Source organism: Acanthaster planci, linkage group LG11, assembly GCF_054643075.1.
Source record: "Acanthaster planci isolate LZ-2023a linkage group LG11, COTS_SCS, whole genome shotgun sequence".
In the NCBI taxonomy this organism is placed as follows: Eukaryota; Metazoa; Echinodermata; class Asteroidea; order Valvatida; family Acanthasteridae; genus Acanthaster; species Acanthaster planci.
This window is the reverse complement of record NC_141787.1, coordinates 15,811,066-15,830,988: the sequence shown is the minus strand read 5'-3', so window position 1 is coordinate 15,830,988 and position 19,923 is coordinate 15,811,066. Positions and strand designations below refer to the sequence as shown.

General features: G+C 40.2%; 2 protein-coding genes and 2 non-coding genes across 9 annotated transcripts; all 4 read right to left on the bottom strand.

The window, feature by feature from the left end:
• Window positions 1-35: 35 nt before the first annotated feature.
• LOC110976334 (histone-lysine N-methyltransferase SMYD3-like) lies at window positions 36-8,152 on the bottom strand. 4 transcript variants are annotated; one of them, XM_087143247.1, is made up of 13 exons: window positions 7,801-8,152; window positions 7,207-7,270; window positions 6,663-6,773; window positions 6,434-6,497; window positions 5,624-5,819; window positions 5,261-5,363; window positions 4,785-4,895; window positions 4,479-4,545; window positions 4,096-4,227; window positions 3,552-3,729; window positions 2,507-2,615; window positions 559-2,261; window positions 36-510 (listed from the first exon to the last, which is right to left on the bottom strand). In XM_087143247.1, exons 1-12 carry the CDS (start codon window positions 7,995-7,997, stop codon window positions 1,908-1,910), a joined length of 1,686 nt encoding a protein of 561 aa, XP_086999373.1. In that variant the 5' UTR covers window positions 7,998-8,152; the 3' UTR covers window positions 36-510; window positions 559-1,907. The 4 variants fall into 4 exon arrangements, with proteins under 4 accessions (XP_086999373.1, XP_086999371.1, XP_086999372.1 ...); XM_087143245.1 differs by having other exon boundaries at window positions 6,434-6,500; window positions 7,801-8,150; XM_087143246.1 differs by having other exon boundaries at window positions 3,552-3,726; window positions 6,434-6,500; window positions 7,801-8,148.
• A 321-nt stretch (window positions 8,153-8,473) lies between these two features.
• Window positions 8,474-18,062, bottom strand: LOC110976337 (uncharacterized). Of its 3 annotated transcripts, none has more exons than XM_087143250.1 (15): window positions 17,982-18,062; window positions 16,127-16,199; window positions 15,823-15,881; window positions 15,227-15,280; window positions 14,698-14,727; window positions 14,289-14,343; window positions 13,875-13,924; window positions 13,517-13,546; window positions 13,017-13,051; window positions 12,550-12,626; window positions 12,234-12,292; window positions 11,880-11,931; window positions 11,562-11,625; window positions 10,119-10,170; window positions 9,709-9,757 (listed from the first exon to the last, which is right to left on the bottom strand). In XM_087143250.1, the coding sequence occupies exons 5-10, from the start codon at window positions 14,712-14,714 to the stop codon at window positions 12,565-12,567; spliced, it is 249 nt and encodes an 82-aa protein (XP_086999376.1). In that variant the 5' UTR covers window positions 14,715-14,727; window positions 15,227-15,280; window positions 15,823-15,881; window positions 16,127-16,199; window positions 17,982-18,062; the 3' UTR covers window positions 9,709-9,757; window positions 10,119-10,170; window positions 11,562-11,625; window positions 11,880-11,931; window positions 12,234-12,292; window positions 12,550-12,564. The 3 variants fall into 3 exon arrangements, with proteins under 3 accessions (XP_086999375.1, XP_086999376.1, XP_086999377.1); XM_087143251.1 differs by having other exon boundaries at window positions 17,863-17,983; XM_087143249.1 differs by lacking the exons at window positions 13,017-13,051; window positions 13,517-13,546; window positions 13,875-13,924; ... (4 more) ...; window positions 16,127-16,199; window positions 17,982-18,062 and adding an exon at window positions 8,474-9,259 and having other exon boundaries at window positions 9,658-9,714; window positions 12,550-12,631.
• On the bottom strand, window positions 13,683-13,770 carry LOC147797505 (small nucleolar RNA snR60/Z15/Z230/Z193/J17). Its single transcript, XR_015427286.1, has one exon. It is a non-coding gene; the product is annotated as a small nucleolar RNA snR60/Z15/Z230/Z193/J17 (small nucleolar RNA).
• On the bottom strand, window positions 14,537-14,613 carry LOC147797504 (small nucleolar RNA SNORD24). The gene has a single exon (XR_015427284.1). It is a non-coding gene; the product is annotated as a small nucleolar RNA SNORD24 (small nucleolar RNA).
• Window positions 18,063-19,923: the final 1,861 nt, after the last annotated feature.

Genomic DNA, 19,923 nt, shown 5'->3' with positions numbered 1-19,923 from the left:
GAAGACAAATCAAACATTATGTACACTTTATAGAATTAAGGGCTAGTGTCACTTTATTTCTGCCTGAATATCTCCATATTACCACTGACAAAAGGACTCAATGACACATTTTCTGATAAAATCCTTCAAGAAAAAAGAGATATTCTTGATTAACACACACTTCAAAATACAATCAACCTTCAACTAAAAATAAAATTATCTACAGTCGATCCTGGTTAATAAGAGATTGTTCGGACTCGACAAATTACCTTGTTATGACAGGAACCTTGTATTATCAGATGGGGAACTCAAAATTACCTTGTTATGACAGGAACCTTGTATTATCAGATGGGGAACTAAAAATTTCCTTGTTATGACAGGAACCTTGTATTATCAGATGGGGAACTCAAAATTACCTTGTTATGACAGGAACCTTGTATTATCAGATGGGGAACTCAAAATTTCCTTGTTATGACAGGAATCTTGTATTATCAGATGGGGAACTCAAAATTACCTTGTTATGGCAGGAACCTTGTATTATCAGATGGGGAACTAAAATTTCCTTGTTATGACAGGAACCTTGTATTATCAGATGGGGAACTCTAAATTACCTTGTTATGACAGGAACCTTGTATTATCAGATGGGGAACTAAAAATTTCCTTGTTATGACAGGAACCTTGTATTATCAGATGGGGAACTCAAAATTACCTTGTTATGACAGGAACCTTGTATTATCAGATGGGGAACTCAAAATTACCTTGTTATGACAGGAACCTTGTATTATCAGATGGGGAACTCAAAATTACCTTGTTATGACAGGAACCTTGTATTATCAGATGGGGAACTAAAAATTTCCTTGTTATGACAGGAACCTTGTATTATCAGATGGGGAACTAAAAATTTCCTTGTTATGACAGGAATCTTGTATTATCAGATGGGGAACTCAAAATTACCTTGTTATGACAGGAATCTTGTATTATCAGATGGGGAACTAAAAATTTCCTTGTTATAAGCAGAATCTTGAATTAACAGTGCTCTTATTAACGAGGTTTGATTGTGCATACATTTTACGGTTGTTCCTTTTCGTTAAATTACATGCACTGCTATAAACTGTTGACGATTACATCACCCTAATGCACCAACCTACTGCTTCAGACAACAGAATGTAAGTTTTTGACTCTTGAATTTTTTCCATTTCAAATTATTAGCTATGATATTGGTATTTCCTTCAGCACGAACATGGTAAATACACCGAGTCATATTATCAAGATCTTGAATACAAGTAACGGTTAGTTGGACTTTCTGGTTCGACATTATATACAATCTTCAGCTCAAGCTTAAAGACATTGCACTGAAAATTCAATAAATTGTCACATTTGTTACAAAACACTTTGGAAGAAGTGACATTACGGGGGCATTTCTCAGACAGTGAAACAGCTTTGTCAAGTTTGTTGAATTAAATGTTTTGCACTGCTAAGAGACAGGCAAAGGCAGGATAAGGCAAAAGTAACTGTCGCACATACGTCAATCTTTCAGTCGTGGCAAAAAATGTTTTGCACTCACGCAGAACTAAATACCAACGACACTTGTGAAACAAAATTACGTTACAAATGCCACATTTTCCCCCAACACGAGACCATTTTTATCCATGACACGACATAATCAGCACTTCATACCAACAAGATTCTAATTAAGAGGTATATTTGGTCAAAAAAGTCCACAACGTTAAACTCTTCCAATCCGTACACAGGCCAAGCAAGTGAAAATCGAAGATTAATTTTCAATATTATTTACCATCACATTGAACGAAATGCTTCCAAGAATTTGTGGTATGGCCCCTGTTGCATTCAAGCGGCAGTTGTCTCATGCCAGGTGAAGATATCAGATGAGGAATTTGTATTGGCAGCAAACACGTAACATGTATTTTTCAATCAGTCTTGTCTGCAGAAGTTGCAGTGGCAGATTTAACTTTTGGTTCTTTTGGGGGCTCGGTTTTTCCTTCCTTCTCTCCTGTTTTAGCCTTGCTTGGCTCTCCTTCTTTGATCGTAGCTTTGTTCTTGTCCTCTTTGGTCTCTTCCTTGGGCTCCTTCTCTTCCTTTTGCTCTATTGCTGATTTGCTGGCTCCTTCTTTCTCTTCCGTTTCTTGGTCTGGTTCTGCCTCCTCGATGGACTCCAGCCGTGCTACCTGTCGCCGCTCTAACGTGCACGCAGCGATCATTTCTTTGAGCTGGACGCACAGCGGGTGATCTGCACCATGTGTTATTAGCAGAATTTTCTCTGCCTGAAAGAGGAAAACAGATTAGAAAAAGAACGCACTGCCCTGACATCTTAAACTTTTTATGCCAAATTTTCTCATTCCTGCTAAATAAAAAAATACCTAAAGTGTACCTAAAGTGCTCACATTTGTTAAGTAAAATCAGCTAAGCAGAAATAGATTAGCCAAAATGCACTTCAAATAATCTTTTCTTAGCAGCTTCAAGTTTGTGAATGAGTTTTACTAAGCCACCTTATGTGCAGTGCCTATACCTTGTGAAGATTCTTCATTGCCTCTGCAACCATCTTCAAATATTGCTGGAGCTTTCCCACCCTCATCAGTTGAATGGCTGCGGTAGCATTGTTACCAGGGCAATGGAACCTGCAAAATGTAGGATGAATGCAAATGGAATACCAGATGTGCAATGGAACTTTGACCACACTCAACAGCCTGCTCCCAACTTTCCAATTAATGTTCTTTGCAGAGAAGTTGTCAGAAATGATAAGGTCTGAGGGGTGGGCAGGAAGGCCAATTTCCTTGTTGTCTTGATCTTTGACCAACCAACTCCCAAGGGCAAAGTTTGAGAAAAACCCAGAGGACATGAACGGGAAGGACAAGTCTACTTCTCCATTTTTCAGTTTGGCCAATTGTAATGTGTAGTTGGATGTACAGCATGAATATGCAAAAGGAATTACGCACAGCCATGTTAAACTTGTTCCCATTGGTACAATTAAACAAGTCATGACTTGTATTAACCACTTCGCGCCGCTGGCAGTTATCAATGTTGATGATGCCGGGACGGGATAATTATCATTTTTTTCTGTTTTCAAAATTCTTTAAAAATTCATATCTTCATTCAGTGGACACTTACAAAAGACTGTCCGGTTTCTACTCTAACCTGACAGACAACATCTACTGACGCTGGAGTATTTCAGCCCAGATTTTGCGAAACTGGCACAGTAAGCTGCCGACTTCTTTTCAATAGGGGCAGATTAGCGTGCAGCGGTACTGTGTGGCTCATCGCTGCGGTGGTGGGGCGCTTTTGTCCCGGTGGTAATCCCCTCGTGCTAAATCCCCAAAACCGTGGTATACTGTTTCAAAACAAGGCTGGATTATCTCCACTATTGAGAGTGAAAAACTGTTGGTAATGCCCAGCAGCCTGGTCTTTTGTAACAAGGCCCAGTTCCCTTTGTCCGATTTTGGAGACCCCCGCCACGCGTATAAAGAATACGTGTCTGGTACTGGAAACCCCGGCAGCAAGTGGTTAATGCAGTAACTGCCAGTCTCCCATGTTTGATGGTGAATTTCTATACATACTCCAGATGTGCAATGGAACGTCGACCATACTCCAAAGCCTGTTCCCATTTTTCTAGGTGAATGCAAGAATCCATGGCATAGTGGAGTGTTTCCACTACCAGGTGGTGGTAGGGGTGTAGGTTGCCCTTTTGTAGCGCCAAGCACTGCTCGCTCAGCTCCAAGACCTTTTGCCAATGTGGTATTGCTAACAGTTAAGGTCACACTTTTGCAGGCAAATAACAAAGTGGCAGTTGCACTTGTCAGTAAGTTATCTTGTCTGAGATCCCTGGTTTACATTACAATCTACTGATCAGAGTCTGCACTTCTAAGCAGGGACGGGGCTATTGGTTCAAATCAACAAGAATGTAAAATTATCTTGAAAACCAGCTTACCCGTAGTCGAACATCCAGTGTTTTTAAAGAGATGTACTCCATCTAAAAACCACTTTTGCCTCGTCCAACTTTCTGTGCTGGGAACAGAAAACTACAACTACAAATTCTTGGCAGTAATAATGTTACAAATGAAAATAACCCGAAAAAGAAACTGATTTTGTTTTTAAGGATATTGCCAAAGCTCATGATCTTCTCAGCTGCTGACAGTTTGGCTATGCACTGCTGCTCGACAGTCTTTAACTGGTCTGGAAATCCTAGGGGGAATGCCTCAAAGTTACACAGGCTGCATTTCTTGACTGTCCCATCTGCAGACGACACGGCAGAATGAAGCAAGGTGATAAGGACTATTGGTCTACCATTTTCACAGATTATGCTTGAAACTTTTTACACCAGTGATATGAATCCGCACTTTTCAAAATTACCTCCACAAAACATCGCCACCAAGCCGTATTAGTTGACTAGTTCAACTCAAACAACTTTGGTTATCCTTACAAAAGTACAAAATGCCATTTTTTGTTCTTAATTACGAATATAAATGGTTTGGAATGACCATCACCTGGATTAACAAGGACAGCTTCTTGGCATTCAAGGTTTCCACACTGCACACTATGACGTAGATTGTCCTAAATAAAACAAGACAGCACGAATGGATTTATGATGTTTCTACAATAAAATAACAAGAAAATTAATATAAAAACTTGAACTTTTTTTTGCCAGCGTAAGCTTGGTATGCATATATTTTCATAAAAGTGTTATGCAATTCATGAAAGTATTACTCTTAAACAATTAGCGCAGGAATTTTTCTTCAGGTTTATCTTTTGCACAAGTTATTTGTTGGGCGCACAAGAGATTTTTGGCCTACCCGACTGGTATCTCTACAGAGGGGGCACTTGCACATGAACTGAAAGACATTTCGAAGAATGTTATTTCTTGTTGCTGTCGGTTTCAAGACGTCAACGTAGCTCACAAAACACTGTAAGATAACAATATCACACAGAGTTTATTTTTGCATAAATTTAAATTCTTATTAAAATGAGGCTGACTTACTTCTAATACTCCAATAGGACCACTGTCACAAATCATTCTAAAAAGAATACATGTATGATCACCATCAATTAAATTTGGGTAAGCAAAGGCATGAAACAAGAGAATACAATACCATTTGTTGTGGGGGGGTGGAAGTTAAATAAATTGTCGACAGAGTCGAGTTTTGTGCGATGATATAGCTAAAGATATCTGAGGAAGTTGCCAAACAGCAGACTTGCTGGACTAATCATTATGATGATTACATACAATCATTTACGACCAAACTATGAATGTTAATGCAGAGCCAATCACCTCTTTGTTGGCTGGAATGTCCCTGGTTGTCCTGACATTGACAGCTGTCCCCCTGTGGATTGCGACACAGTTGTAATCGCAACTGTGGTTGAACATGGAGAATCTAAGGCAATGACAAACAGGGATGATGACGTATACACTTCCTTAGAACATGACCAAGTGCAAATCACATAAAATCCACATGATCAAATGCAAATCACATCAAACCCACATGATCAAATGCAAATCACATCAAATCCACATGATCAAATGCAAATCACATCAAATCCACATGATCAAGTGCAAATCACATCAAATCCACATGATCAAATGCAAATCACATCAAACCCACATGATCAAATGCAAATTACACCAGACACTGACTTGAGATACAGTCCAATGGCAATGCTGTGCAGCTCGCCGTCCGATATGTCGCAGGTGTTGCATCGCATGCGGCCAAACAGCTCCAGCACCTCGGCAGGCAGCATGTTGCTGGCTTCCCCCTCACCCATGAACCGTCGCAGCGTGTACAGCCAGCTGGAGAACTCTAGCTGGGTGTCTCCTCGCAGGTCCGTGGGAACTGTCACCAAAAAATCATTGGGTAGGCTTCTTGTAGTCAACACTGATATTTTTCTTATCTAGGTTTATGACAGGTTCAAAGTTCAGACCAGTCTGATGTGAGCTAAGTTACTCTCATTCTCCAAGATCCCTCGAATCAGCTACGAAGTTTAAGATAATTGCAGGTTAGTCACTATCTTCTTTACAAAAGCAGAGAACAAAAAATCATGCCATTAGTTTTCAGGTAAGAGAACTGGGGAAGGTTTGCAACAAAAACTAGAGGAAGTTTAATATGGTCGATGGTAAAATTCCAAGATGGTAGGAACTTTGAGTGGTTACATTTTAATGGCAGACTTTGAGACCCTTGGTGGCGGCGCACATGCTGGTTCTGTGTAACATTTCTGTGCTTAACCACATAGTTCTGAGCGTGCGCAGTACTGTGGAAAGGGACCGATATGTCTGCTACCACCAGCGTCTCAAACTCTCCCACTGGCCTTGTCCGTGATAGGCGAGGGGTGAAACACGACCTTACCCTCCCAACACACTTTCAGCAACTTTACTCAAGTACAGCAGCATGAAGCAAGAGGATCTTGAATGCTGAAATATTGGACTTACACAGAGCCTTCACCAACGTACCTGACTGGAGCTGGTCTATGTGGGTTGGAAACGTGGATGATCCGTTCAGTGCAGGTGCTTGTTGCTTCTTAAACAGAAACACAGCAAGAGAATTTCTGTCCAAGTAACATTTTCCTTTAAAAGATATTGACTTGATAGCGACTACATCTATTCAGTAGAGGTTTATGGAGACTCCGATTAAACTGTCTCTTGTTAATGGGCAATTTATAAGGCTCTTTTGTTTCATTACCTTTCTCTTTCGCCACAGCCTCCCCATCAGTCTGATATGGTCTGAAGGGACATTGGGAGTAACACGGCTAATCCCCTCACATTCGAGTTTATGAGATGTCCACGCTGCCCTCTAGAGTGAGACAATGAAGGGTTGATTTGTTTATTTTCCTCATTGCAATGTGACAGATCAATAAATCATGGCTTTGCCATGAAGCCACTCCTTTATAATCTATTTTGCCTTCACTGCTTTCTGTTGTACTGCTCCGACTTTAAGTTACATTGTATTATAAATTTTGGCTCTTGTTAAGTTTCTCCAAAGCTTTTGCTCCTGGACAGTGTATTTTCCTTTTTCTGATGTATTTAATTTGTTCAATTATGCTGTCTTAGCCAGATAATTAGTAAATTACAATGATAATTCTGAGTTTAAAGGTCTTAACTATTAAATTTTAAATGAACTTATGGGTTTATAAATAAAGTTTACAAAGCCACTGAATTCCAGGAAGCCATGAAGGTGAGGAATGTGACTCTGAAATGATGATAAAATTCATGTAAAACATAATCACCTGACAATCTTTGTTGCAGTAATATGCAAACTTGCAGGCTGAACACTTATGTAAAATTTCATCCCTGAAAAGTCACAGAAATGTAGAACTAATGCAATAAACTTTCATGTGTACATATTGGGTTACAAATTGGGAAAAAGTTCCACATACAGAAAATATGGACGACACTTGATGCCCCTATGTGCACAAACCTATGAGACTTGTCTGAAAAAACTTGTGTTTTCTAAGTAATTCTTGGGAATTTTCTGAGCTGGATTTAAGTTTTGAGGACATGTTACCACTTTCTGATGGCTCTTATAAGATTTTACAGGAAAATTAGTGTTATCTGTATATGAAACTCTTTCCACAAATTGTAACAAATAATAAATATAACTGATGTTTGCATAGCAATTTAAAAATAACTAGGCTATATTATGATGGGAAAATTTGATAAAGAGAATTTTAAATAAGATTCCCATAAATTTTACAAATTGTAACCAATTATTTACCATCATCTGATCCCGGATCATAAATTGTTCTGGGACAATGATACATTTACCAGCAACTCAAATAAGTTTGAACATTTACCAATAATTCTAGAACAGTTTCTCGCACCTTTTGGTGAGACACTGATCGCAGTAGTATCCTCTCTCGGTATTCTGAAGAACAAACTCGAACGGTTTCTCTGTCAGCAATAATGTACCAGCTTTCACGTCTTTCGTAACGCGAACACCGCGGCCCCTGTTCTTGGTCGCAAAAACCTCGACGATCTCGGACTTTTCTTCCTGCTCGACATCAGCTGCCATTTTCATACAAATGATCCGTCCTTTCCTCCGCAAAAACTTTGAACGATTTTTTATTTACCCCCACCCGATTTACGTATACATGTCCCATGTGAGCACGTGTACTTGTCTTCACAGGATCCCTGATTTCCGCTGATTACTTCGCACGTCATTTCATTGGATGAGTCAGTGACTAGACCAAGTTGTTTTGAAAGTGCGCCCTCAAGTTACGACCAACAAACATATCAGCTGAGCACCGAAATTGTATTTTAACCAAGGACTTCGCAACCCGCATTCTATTTATTGAATGGGTCAGATGAACGTCCAGTCAGAAATTTTGAGATAGTGGAGTTCATAACTGCTGCATAGCTGAACTTGAAATGATAAAACGATAACTAAGCCTGGTTTTAATACATGTACATGAAAAGCTATCACTTCCACAGCCCCATGATAAAACATATGGTACATGTACAAGACTCACCAAAGCAGCTGGGAACACCAAAATATTCACTTTCTTCACCACACGACACATTTATTCAGCAAATAAGACTCTAAAAACAGGAAAGCCTGCTCCGAAAACAGTTCAAATGTGATGAGCGTAAAGTCGCATTCCACTCTTTCTTATTTTGAGGGTTTAAGACTCGTATTGAAGTGGAGGTGAATTTTGGGGTATTGTAATATTTGGAAAGAGTAACCTGTCTCCTATTTAATTACAAATATTTCGTAGGATTATATATTTAAAAATGTCATTCTCTCAGCAATTTTGACGATAGCATTATTCGTGTCTTCTCAGAAATGTTTAAACAATGTTGGGAAGTACATACCGTTGGAAAGCTCTCTTGCTGAATTCAAAGATACCAATATCTCATTTTTTGAAAATTCCGACTTTCAGCTCATTTTGTGGTAACAGGTCACATATTAAAAATGATACAAGTATAAATCTGAAATACATGTTTCCTGAAGCACATGTTAGATTTTAAGACTTCAACAAATGTTACACAGATATAAATAACTATTACATCAATTACAACGAAATCCCTTGGATTTTTAGCTACTAGTATGTACATAAATGTACTGGAATCCTGTAATAATTGGCTATCAAAGTGATTGTCCCTATGGGGTGAATGTCAGTAAGATATTTAGTGACAGAAAGACAATTAAAATCCATTAGACTCTATACACGTATTGGAAAGGTCACAGACTACAAAGTTGTCTCGTCGGACAGCTAAGATGTAGATCCGATCGCTTCAAGCGGTTCAGGGGAAGCACAACTGTCCAGATCTTGGCAGAAACTGCAGAAGGAAGAAAGAAAGAATTTCAAGAGGCATGACAGGTGGAAATGAGCAAATCTCAGAGCCCCCTCTGGCCATTATGGGGCAACTTACACTTTTCTGCAAATAACTATCGTCAATATTGCTTAGGTCTGTACCCCAAGAAGATACCAAGTAAAGAATGGTCCCTGAAATTCACTTGATTTTGAACTTTTTTGCCTTGTTGCTCTGTCTGAGAAGACTTCGGCAGGGGATCAGATCACATTTTCACAACAAAGAAACCAACCATAACAGCGATCTCTTCAGAAAGAGAGTTCAAGAAAAATGGTTAACATCACTTCCCCAAATCTTCACCGCAACCAAGATAGAATTTTTTGAAAATAATTTAAAAGAACATTTTAAAGGAAGAAAAAAAGTACCTTCAGCTGGCTGCTCTCTAAAACCAAGTATCCATCTACATGAATATTCAGCTGTACCTTCAAACAAAATCAGATATTGGACGGCGTCACAAAAACAATTCTGGGCAGAGCAAAAATGAAATCGGTAATCCCTTGTCAAAGTGGTTTGTCAAGGCCAAATCTATTCATTCCCAATACATTTCGCCCAATTATCATTGCAGTCTGAATCAGTAAGCCAAGTTCAAAAGCTCCTCACGGTAATTCAGTAAGATTCCCACTTGTTTTAAAATTCATCATCTTCAGACTACCACTCGTTTCCTTCTTTCCGCGCATCTCACGCAAGATTCCTACTTGAAACATGCTAGATGTTGGACAATGATGTGAACAATGGAAGATCAGAAACAAATTGCTCTCGTTTGAGAACACAGACCAGAGCCACTTTTAAATATTGAAAAATAAAAACAAGATTGAAGAGTACTTACGTGGAGGTAAACTACGTCGCTCAAGATGTGGGATGTTTGCCTCAAAAAGACCCTAAAGCAAAAGACGAATTGAAAGCTTTTGAACTCGGAGCCAAGTTCTTAAAACCAAACTTCCAGCAATGTCAGACATTGAATTGCTTCTTGCTTGTACCTCAGAAAGGGTTGAATGGATTAATTTACGGGCTTTGGTTGTTGCTCTCATCGAGACACTCCGATTGGCAAAATCAATAGTTCATCATTGGTACAGCATCTAAAACAATTCAACATAATTTCCTGCCTGCAGATATTACAGGAATTATGAGCTTTAAGATCAAAAACCTGGCGTTTGAGTAACAAATCGCAAATAAAACGGAATAAACATTCCGTTAAATTCAATTCCGAAATTAAACATTCTAAGTCTGCACTCAAAAACTGTACTGGAGCTGCCACACCAAACCACATCTACTCAAAAATACTCCTGATTAAATTCTTACAAAGCAATACATCTCCACATAAAAACATCATAAAAGTACCGAAATGAAGGACTGTGAACATTTGGGGAAGATCAGGATTTTCTTGGCCTTTAGGTTAACCACTTCGGACCGGGGCATTTTTCAACGTTGAGGATGCTGGGCCGGCATGACTATCATTTTTTCCGTTTTCAAAATCCTTCAACAATTCATCATTCCATTTAACAGTCGTTTATAGCTGCACGGAGTAATCTTCAGGCACTACTCTAAGTTGACGGGTGACCTTCATTGACACCCGAATATTTCAGCCAGGCCTGCAGCCTTGTAAACAGAGCCCAGATTGTGCGGTGTTATACAGCTGTCTTTTGTTCATGAACCTGGCTCAGTGCACTGCCGACCTCTTTTCAATAGGGGCCAGATTAGCATGCAGCGGTGCTGTGTGGCTCATCGCTGCGGTGGTGGAGAGCTTTTGTCCCCGGTGGTAATCCGCTTGCTCTAAATACCCCAAACCCAAAATAACGCTGGATTATCACCACTTTTGAGAGCGAAAAATGCCGGTCATGCCCAGCAGCCTGGTCTTTTGTTCGGAGTACGGTCTTTTGTTACAGGGCCTTGTTTCCTTTGTCCGAGTTCGGAGACCCCGGCCACACATATAAACCATACGGCTCCGATCCCGGAGATCCCGGAGTCCCCGGCTGGTAGTGGTTAATTACTTTTGCACCCAATAAACAGATAAATCAATAGGCTTTGGTTGCTGCTCTCAATGAGTCACTTAGAGTGGCAAACTCCTTGGATCATGAATGCAATGCAAGCCACAGGAAATTTTGTTTCACCAAATCACTGTCAGAATTTCACGGTCTCTCAATATCATTTCTGAACCACATAGCAAGGAAAGACGAGAAGACTTTAAGCATCTACTTTACAACAAAACACCCATTCTTTAAGTTTCAAAACTTCTTCCCTCTACATGGATGAAATTCTTTACAGTACTCACGTTTGCCTTTTTGCCGCGACATTGTTGTGGGCCGTCCATAAAGTCAGCAGGAGCTCCAAACTGCCTGCAAGATTGGACAAACTATACACGTATCAAGTTGTTGTGCAATAGAACTTAGCCATGCGATAGTACTACCACTGTCCTACATGTCGAGTACTCAGCATATGTACTGACTGTTGAATAATCAGTCATGGGCTTTCAGCCTGGGGCATTCAATCTTGTCATCCTTGTACAACATGCAGGTAATAACAACCCACCTTTACAAGATCAAGTTCATTCGAAATAAGTCTCAATATTATGAAGTGTGAGGAAACGTACCTGAGTGAGGTATCTGATGTCAGAAGATTACGGAGACCACATCTTGGAAAGACTGTAAATGTAAAAGAAAAATTTGTCACGACTGTTTACTTAATTTTACGAAGTATTAAAATCTCCAGGAAACGGACGCCATTCAGTGGAACAAGACCACAATCTCTTCATTGAAACATCTGATAATACATGCATTCATCCTTACAGCATCCTCTCAATATCACAGTTCAGGGTACCATTAAGTCTTCAACTGTCTCCCTTTCAGAAGGGTACTGTTTGGTCAAGCTTATATAAAAAAAACAGCAAGCAGGAGATGCGTGCTCAGCTCTACAATGATCCATCACGTTAAGGAATCCAACTTACCCATCTACTGTTACTTATGCCTTGTACATTGACGGCTCTCAAACATGGCGCTTGGTTACCTGGGCAAGTATTCAATGAAGGTCAAGTCAAAATGGGTAAAAGTCAAAACGAAAGTGTCACAAACTTTCTGAAACACCTCTTCAAAGAGAAGGCCCCCATATGCAGCAGAAAACTGAAGCCCGTCAGAAAACACAACACATCACTGTCTTCAGTAGCAGGACTGGTTTATTGTGTGTCTCATCACATGGGCAACAGATGCACACTACAAAATTTATCTGAGAAGCTTTTCTGCAATATAAAATGGAGAAATGCTTACCAAGTGACTTAGGCACTACCAGCAGAACAGTTTTTCCAACGGTGTTACCAATACAAGGCGAGAAAAAGCCAGGCAATCTGTACGAGAAAGGATTGAGAGATCTTAAGTACAATGTACTCGATTGGACACACCGTTTCATCTGGTACAGACGGTAAGTGTTGGTGGTTTTCGGCACGGCATAGCTGATGAGTTACAACCTTGCCGCTTCATTAGACCATCTATTTCAATCTCAGCCTGCATTCGGCAACACTCCGTTCCATGGACAGAAACTAGGTTGTGGCAATGCGGCTTGGCAACTTTGCATAATATAATGTTCTCACACAACTGGGTGACAGACTTGACAGTAAACCTGTCAAAGGAACTGGTTAAAACTGGAGGCATTTCGGCTTTTGCCAAGTAGGAAGATACTTGCAAATGAGACTGAGAGACGGTCAGGAGTCAAGTTACAGAATTAATCCTCAACCAACCTTTGATTCCCAAGTTCCGGTCCTGATTGCAAAACCTGTGATAATCAAAACAAATCCAAATGAAGTCTTAATCATTTCGGACTTGTGCAGTGTTTCTTTTAACACTGAAACAAGGAAATTTCTTGCCGAGATAAGTTGGCACCTACAGAAGCAATACAGGCTAGAAAAGAGATTTCTGGGGAGAGTGAATGAGTGTGTTGGTGGCTTTCAGCATGGAGTAAGTGATAACCAGCACTTTACCAGCACTTAGGCCATCCGTCCTATCTTAGCCGTATTGTGGGATCACTCATTTCATCAACTGAAATAGTGACGTGGTTTTTTCGGCTTCCAACTTGCCACAGGAGTTGTACATAGAATTCCTCAACGAGTCGATGATTAACTTAAAAATCCTTTACACAAAGCATGTAAAGTAACATCAAGGCTAACAAACTTCAAAGTTATTTTAAAAAGATGTACTTGTCACCACAGGAAATGACGCTGATTGCAAGTGTGGTACTTACACATCCCTTCCTCCATACTTGTTAACACCTCTGCAACAAAAAAAGACAGGTACAGTTTTTACAAAACTAGATTCACCAGAACACAGATCCCCTCAAGATGGCACAGGGGCACAGGACATGCAGTTGTCGTTCTTTCAGACGGCAGAACTGGATCAGAGAATTTCCCCCCACAGATCAGATAGGAGCGAAAGACTAAACAACTCTGAGATCATCAAGTGTGATCAGCTGAACTATGCAGTCATCACTTCCATGGAGGAATGACCAAAATTGAGGTCTGTCAACTTGGTTTGACAAAGAAAACACCCTACACCACACTAACACATGCAAGTCAGGTAGAGGTGATCTTGAATGAACGTACCTTGGGAGAAATTCACTGCCAGCGAGGAGGTTTCCTCCTGGAACTGCCATCTAGATCAAAAGAAAAGACAGTTCTGAAGAAACAAGAAATACAGATGGAAATCACCGTCTACGAGCACTGAAATTGGGTATGTGACACTTCACTTACATACTTCGGATTGTCCTGTGAACTATCAATACTTTCAACTTGAAAACCACAAATTTTAGTATCAATTGAAAACAGGAAATAGGTTCTTTATTTCTCACAGGGTTCAGTCCGTCTAGTAGCAAACTTATCATCAATGTTTTAAAGCTAAGATCTCCAGAGATCATCACTACCCCACGAGTGAATGTTATTACCTGGCACACACTTGGAAAATAATTCTTACACCCCTCAAATGAAAAGTCAAGAATGTGAGCCACAACAACTACAGACCTTTTTCAAACTGCAGCATTTGGATGGAACCACGCGGCTCGGCACAAACTTAAACCTGAAAGAAATGCAAAATCTATGTTAAGGGGTTGACATTTGGCCACACATGCTCAATTCCCCCCCCCCAAAAAAAGCTAAGAGAATCTGCCTTTTCGCAGAACAGTGGTTATAGTAGGGAAAAACAAAAGGTGGATAAAAGAAATGAATTTTTGTTTAGTCCAACGTTTAGCAGTTGAAATCTTGTGTTTGTGTGCCTCAGCGATCTTGGTGGAATGCCACGTCATCAACCTAGCAGTCAAGAGTAGCAAATAAACTGTCATCCTCAACACACAGACACCCTCATTTGATATTGCCAAACGATTCACGACTGGGTTGTGAATGTCGGGAAAACCGACAAAAAGAAGATACTTACAGGCACGATGAATCCATTTGATACAGTCAACTGTAAAGGACAGACATAAAAACCAGGATTTTAATACTATAAAAGGCTTGGAGCAAACGATACACTCAGTAAACTTGAATGAGGTTGGATGGACCGGCATTTCATTACTAGATCAATCTTTCTCAAAAACTTAAGCCTCTTCTCAGAGGTGCTATTAAATATATTTCAAAGCCATGTAGATGATTAACACTTTACAGCTATTAGACATTTCAAGGGAGTGTATCAGACCGCCCTAGTGTCGCTGATTTTCATCAATGTCCCGACTATGAGCGACTTGAATCATCACGAACACCCCTCAATAGCCAAGAACCTATGTGCTTTTGGATGGTTTTTCTTCAGCCTTCAAGATTTCACTCGAGTAAGTTACATGATGAACTGTAGTGGAAACGCTCGCTTGGGGCATATGTTCTGGAAACTGGGTTATCTTGGACTTGCTAGAGTTTGAAATGCACCAAGCATCCTTGAAACATTACGTGGGAAACTGAAAGTTTAATCTCACCTACGACTGTGAAAACATTCCAGTGATCACCTCCATTCTAGGTCAAGATGGAAACTGTTGAAAGAGAGAAAGTGATAAAATCTTACTTCAATTCGTCGTCTGCAGATATGCTTGCAATAAAATTCTATTGATGTTTATTTGGTGCATCAGACCGCATCGTCGCTACATTTTATGATGTCTTCATTGTCATGACATTGGCCACGACTGAAAAGAAATTGATTCATCATATGCACTTCATCATCAACTCAAATCCAACCAAGTTAACTCTGTAAATAAAGCAGAACAGAAATCTTAGTGTCACCTGTAACATGCGAAGTTCCCTCATGGGCTTTAAAGTCAAGATGGACACTTAACCAGTCAAGAAATCTGACCTAGTCCTTCACACCCTGATTACTGTTGACATTAATATCGGACTGTCCAAGTATCTGAAGAGTTGTCTTCACCGTCGCGACTAAAAGCTATGGTGACTACCACTTCATGCTTCTGGTTTGCTTCTAAACCTGTGCACACTGTGGGAGCCCCTCCCCCAGTGAAAGCATACTCCTGAAAAGCCCAGTCTGAGTGGGGTCAAGTCATGTTCAAAACAGGACTCTTACCTGTCCAAAAAGATGACCTTGAGGCGTCCAACATTAGTGACATTGTGTAACTGTGAAACCTGCAAGAAGATGGAGAGAGGCAAAATTGCTACGTGTCAGTGACTGCTTTGCAACACTTGTTTCCATGCTGATGGTTTCAACTCAAGTTTCTTTTTGACAGGTCAAGCAGCACATCAGACCTATCGATCCACTGTAAAAAGATTTCTATAATCATGGGATTTCATGTGTCCCTATCTGAGTGTCATCATAGTGCTGCAGACTGCTCACAGAATCACAAGATCACGAGATCAAATTGGGCACAAACCTTTGGAAAGTCAGCCTTTCGGGTTGAAGACTCGTATACGTTTTGCATCTCCTGCTTGGTTCAGTCATACACCCTACATTGTTTAAGACAAAAGTTATTATCAACCTCAGCCACACCATGAGCTCAGAGCTCGTGCAAATTTCCCAGCAACGGCGGGGAATTTTAATTTTATTTTATCAAATTTATGAAATTCATACAATTGATAGGCGTAGTTGTTTTAGGAATTAACTTAATTTCGATTTAGATTTGAATTTTTATATGTTGAATTTAAGAAATGACCTTTTTTATTTACATTTGACGGAAAGTTCATGTGCATACCATGGCAATTCTCATCATATGCCGTCAATACACCATCAACACACAATAGTAACGTCAACAGAGTATCAACTCCTCAAAAATACAAGTTTAATTGACAAACGAGGCATAGCAGTCCAATACTTGGGCTGAAAGACTTTCCCCGTAGTTGGAAGTCACAAATCAATTTTCAAAATTGAGTTTTTTCACATGAAACAAAAAAAATTATCTCTAGGGGTGCAGACCAATAGTTCAAGTGAAAATTTCTGGCCAGCTCAATAGCATTCAAAGTGCCCCCACAGTATCTTTTGAACGAGGAGATTGTTTTGCCCCCAAAATGATGAGATTGTGTAAATCCTTGCCAGGATCAACTCCCAGGGTCTTTGAGCTTTCATAAGAGAGCAGAATGGCTAAAAACTACGGTTGAAAAATGGTCCTGAATGTCCAAGAAAGTTGAGGGTTGCCACTTGAAAAATGGCCGCAATTAGACTTCAGAAAAATCAGTTTTTTGGGGGGTGATTTTGCTTTGTGGGAATAATTAATGGGAGAGTTGCCCCTTTGCCCAGACGCGAGTGCAAGAAATTGAACAACCTCTGACCTCAAGATTACGAGAATGGTCCCAACTGCCCAAAATATCCAATTGGCGAACACTTTACGGTTGAGTACCGTTTCTTTTGGTTTTAACGTGTTTTGGAGGTGTTGATGCTATGCAGATGGTGTGTCGATGGTCCGTCGCATGTTGACAGTGATTAGTTTGACCGTACCGTGGCTTCACTCATTCCCAGCACCCTTATGCACTGGCCATGTTGTACTAAAACACTGTAAATATTTTACATGACGTGTGTGCAGAAAAGTTTGTCATGTTTGTGATCTGGTCACACTGTAACTTGATACGAACACGGCAATCGGACTTGATTGATTGGTGATGCGTCACCTAAACTAAGGTAGGTTACCGCTCCATGGTGAAACTTGAACCATATTATTGTTAAACATGATGTGTTAAACTTGACGCGTTTTCAATTTTACACTTTTCATGCAACAGGCGTGTTTTTTTTAACATGCCGATATAAAAAAAATCATATTGATATGTCGTCTGATCGTCTAATGAATAAATGTATCGACATGCACCGATTTATCGATGCATTGTTTCAAACGTTTGGGCAGGATCGGAGTCAAGATTACAATGCTACCATGACTGAATACAATTTCTTCCCAATTCTCAACAAAATTAACAATCTAAAGCACAAATTGACAGGACATTCCATACTCAAACATTTACGGCTAGAACATTAGCATCATTTAACGCGTTAGCTTTGTAACTACATAGAACCAAGTTTCAATCTTCGAATTTAATGCATACAAGTACATGTATGTGAGAACCCAGAAACATTAAATTTTAGCTGAATAAATAATCGCAAAAAGTCTCAAAGTAAGCTTCAGACCTGAGCTGAAGGTTTAAAGAAAGTAAGGGACACACTACTCGTCTACTTATTTCCTAAATGTGTCGGATGATAGTGGATTTCAAGACCACTTTTTCACCGGTCAACATCCTTCAACTCACCTCTCATGCGCGGCCACACATGAAAAGGTCGAGGCGGCATCCACGTGCGCAATTTATAGGTCAATCTAGCTGGTACTCTGGAGTGCACAATGCCTTCGAATAAAGTGTTGGGTACCAGCTATATTACAATACGGGCGATTCACTCCTAGAGTTTGCAACGCGTTGGCCAATTACAATGCTCAAAATCTGTTGACCTTTTCAAACGCACACTGAGTTGACAGATTTCGGGCATTGTGATTGGCCAATGCGTTCAAACTCTTGGAGGCGCGCTATTGTGAATCGCCCGCATTGGCCATTCTTACACAAGATACTGTTTATCGTGATAAGCTCTTCCAAAGTTGAGAGACAGCGCTAGCAGCAGATCGGCCCAGTACTGGAAAATGCTCGGGGTGCATGCGTTGCCAGGATGGGGGAAGTTAGAAAGTGAAAAGAAGGTTAAAGAGTCTGATGATGAAAAACCAAACTTGGGAATTGGTCAACTGAGGTTGACAATTTTAAAATTTGTTACTAAAACGGGACGATAAACATCAAAGTCATGAGATGTGCATTCATCTTTTTAGAATTTTGCCTAGGATCATATTTTTTCATTGAAAAGTGCAACTTTTTAAAACACAATTTCCAGTGCTTTTCCTGACAAATGAGGGCGCTCTGTTAAGTTGCGGCGATTTACACATATTGGAGGTGGGTGTTCAAATTGTGAATCCCATTGAGAAAACCTTGCTCACCGAACCACTGACATGAACTGAAATAATAAATTACCGACGTAAACAAAAGTTATGACAGCAAAATGTCCGATATTCTGGCAAATTTTAGTGAAGAAATAAACGTAGCAAGCTGAGGTTACGTTTATTCAATGGAAAACATAGCACTTTTGTTTGTGAATATGCTAATTTCATTTGCATAAAAGTAAAGGGGCACCAGCGAAGGGATTCGAAAGAGCATTTAAAAGAAGTGTATAAAGGTCAGATTGCATTGACCTTTGAAATGACCAAAAACAGTCTTCCGATAAGCTCACGATGCGACTAGATAACAAAGCCACAAACGTTTAAATTTTATATCAAGGACACTGAATTTTTCATGAGATTTTTAAAACTTGATTGAAGTTCGGGGTGTCGTTATATCGCGTTTCCTTTCAACACTTGAACCGACTGTTGGAACAGACAGGCTCAGTAAAACAAGGGCCATGTTGTCAAGGAAGATCAAAGTCAAATCCAGCTTGATGTGCCAAAATATTCAAGACGATGCTCCGATCTCTATCAAAATTTCACGCGTATTCAGTTTGTACGTAAAAGGCTAGTTGTTTTAATTCAAACAAACTTTCGCTCAATAGAGACACACAATCAATATTAGCTTAAGATAATGAACCCATAGGTCAATGGACGTATCAAAGTGAAATATCCCTTGACTGAATCAGTAAATAATTGTGCGTGTACAGCCCTCTATAAGTCTTTCGACGCCTGAGAGGCGTTTTGACTGCATATGCGCCGACGATGCGACAAGAATAATGCAAGCGCAAGGTCCGCGAGTGAAAAGGCGCGTCTGCGTCGCAGGCTTTTGGAAACGATGCCACCCCGCTGTTCAATATTAGACCGATCTATATGCGGGCGGCGCAGGCATATATAGCAGTGAAGGGAGACTCCCAAACGAGAGAGCCGTGTTTTACCGAGGACAAAAATTGCCGTTGAAACAGCGGGAACTTGAACCATACGTTGCCGCGGCACGGGAACCTTGATTAACAACCGATACGAAACGTTGATGGTGGCAGGCTGCACCCGTCCAAAATAGGTTTGTGAGTTGCGTTTGCTTGAGGTATGGATATTCAGGATATGATCTAGTGTCAGACTCCATAGAAGGAAATTGCTGAAAAACAGAGCAATCAAACACACGGCACGTGGAGGCAGGCACACCTCGTGCATGAGATATCACAGCAGGATGTGACTGG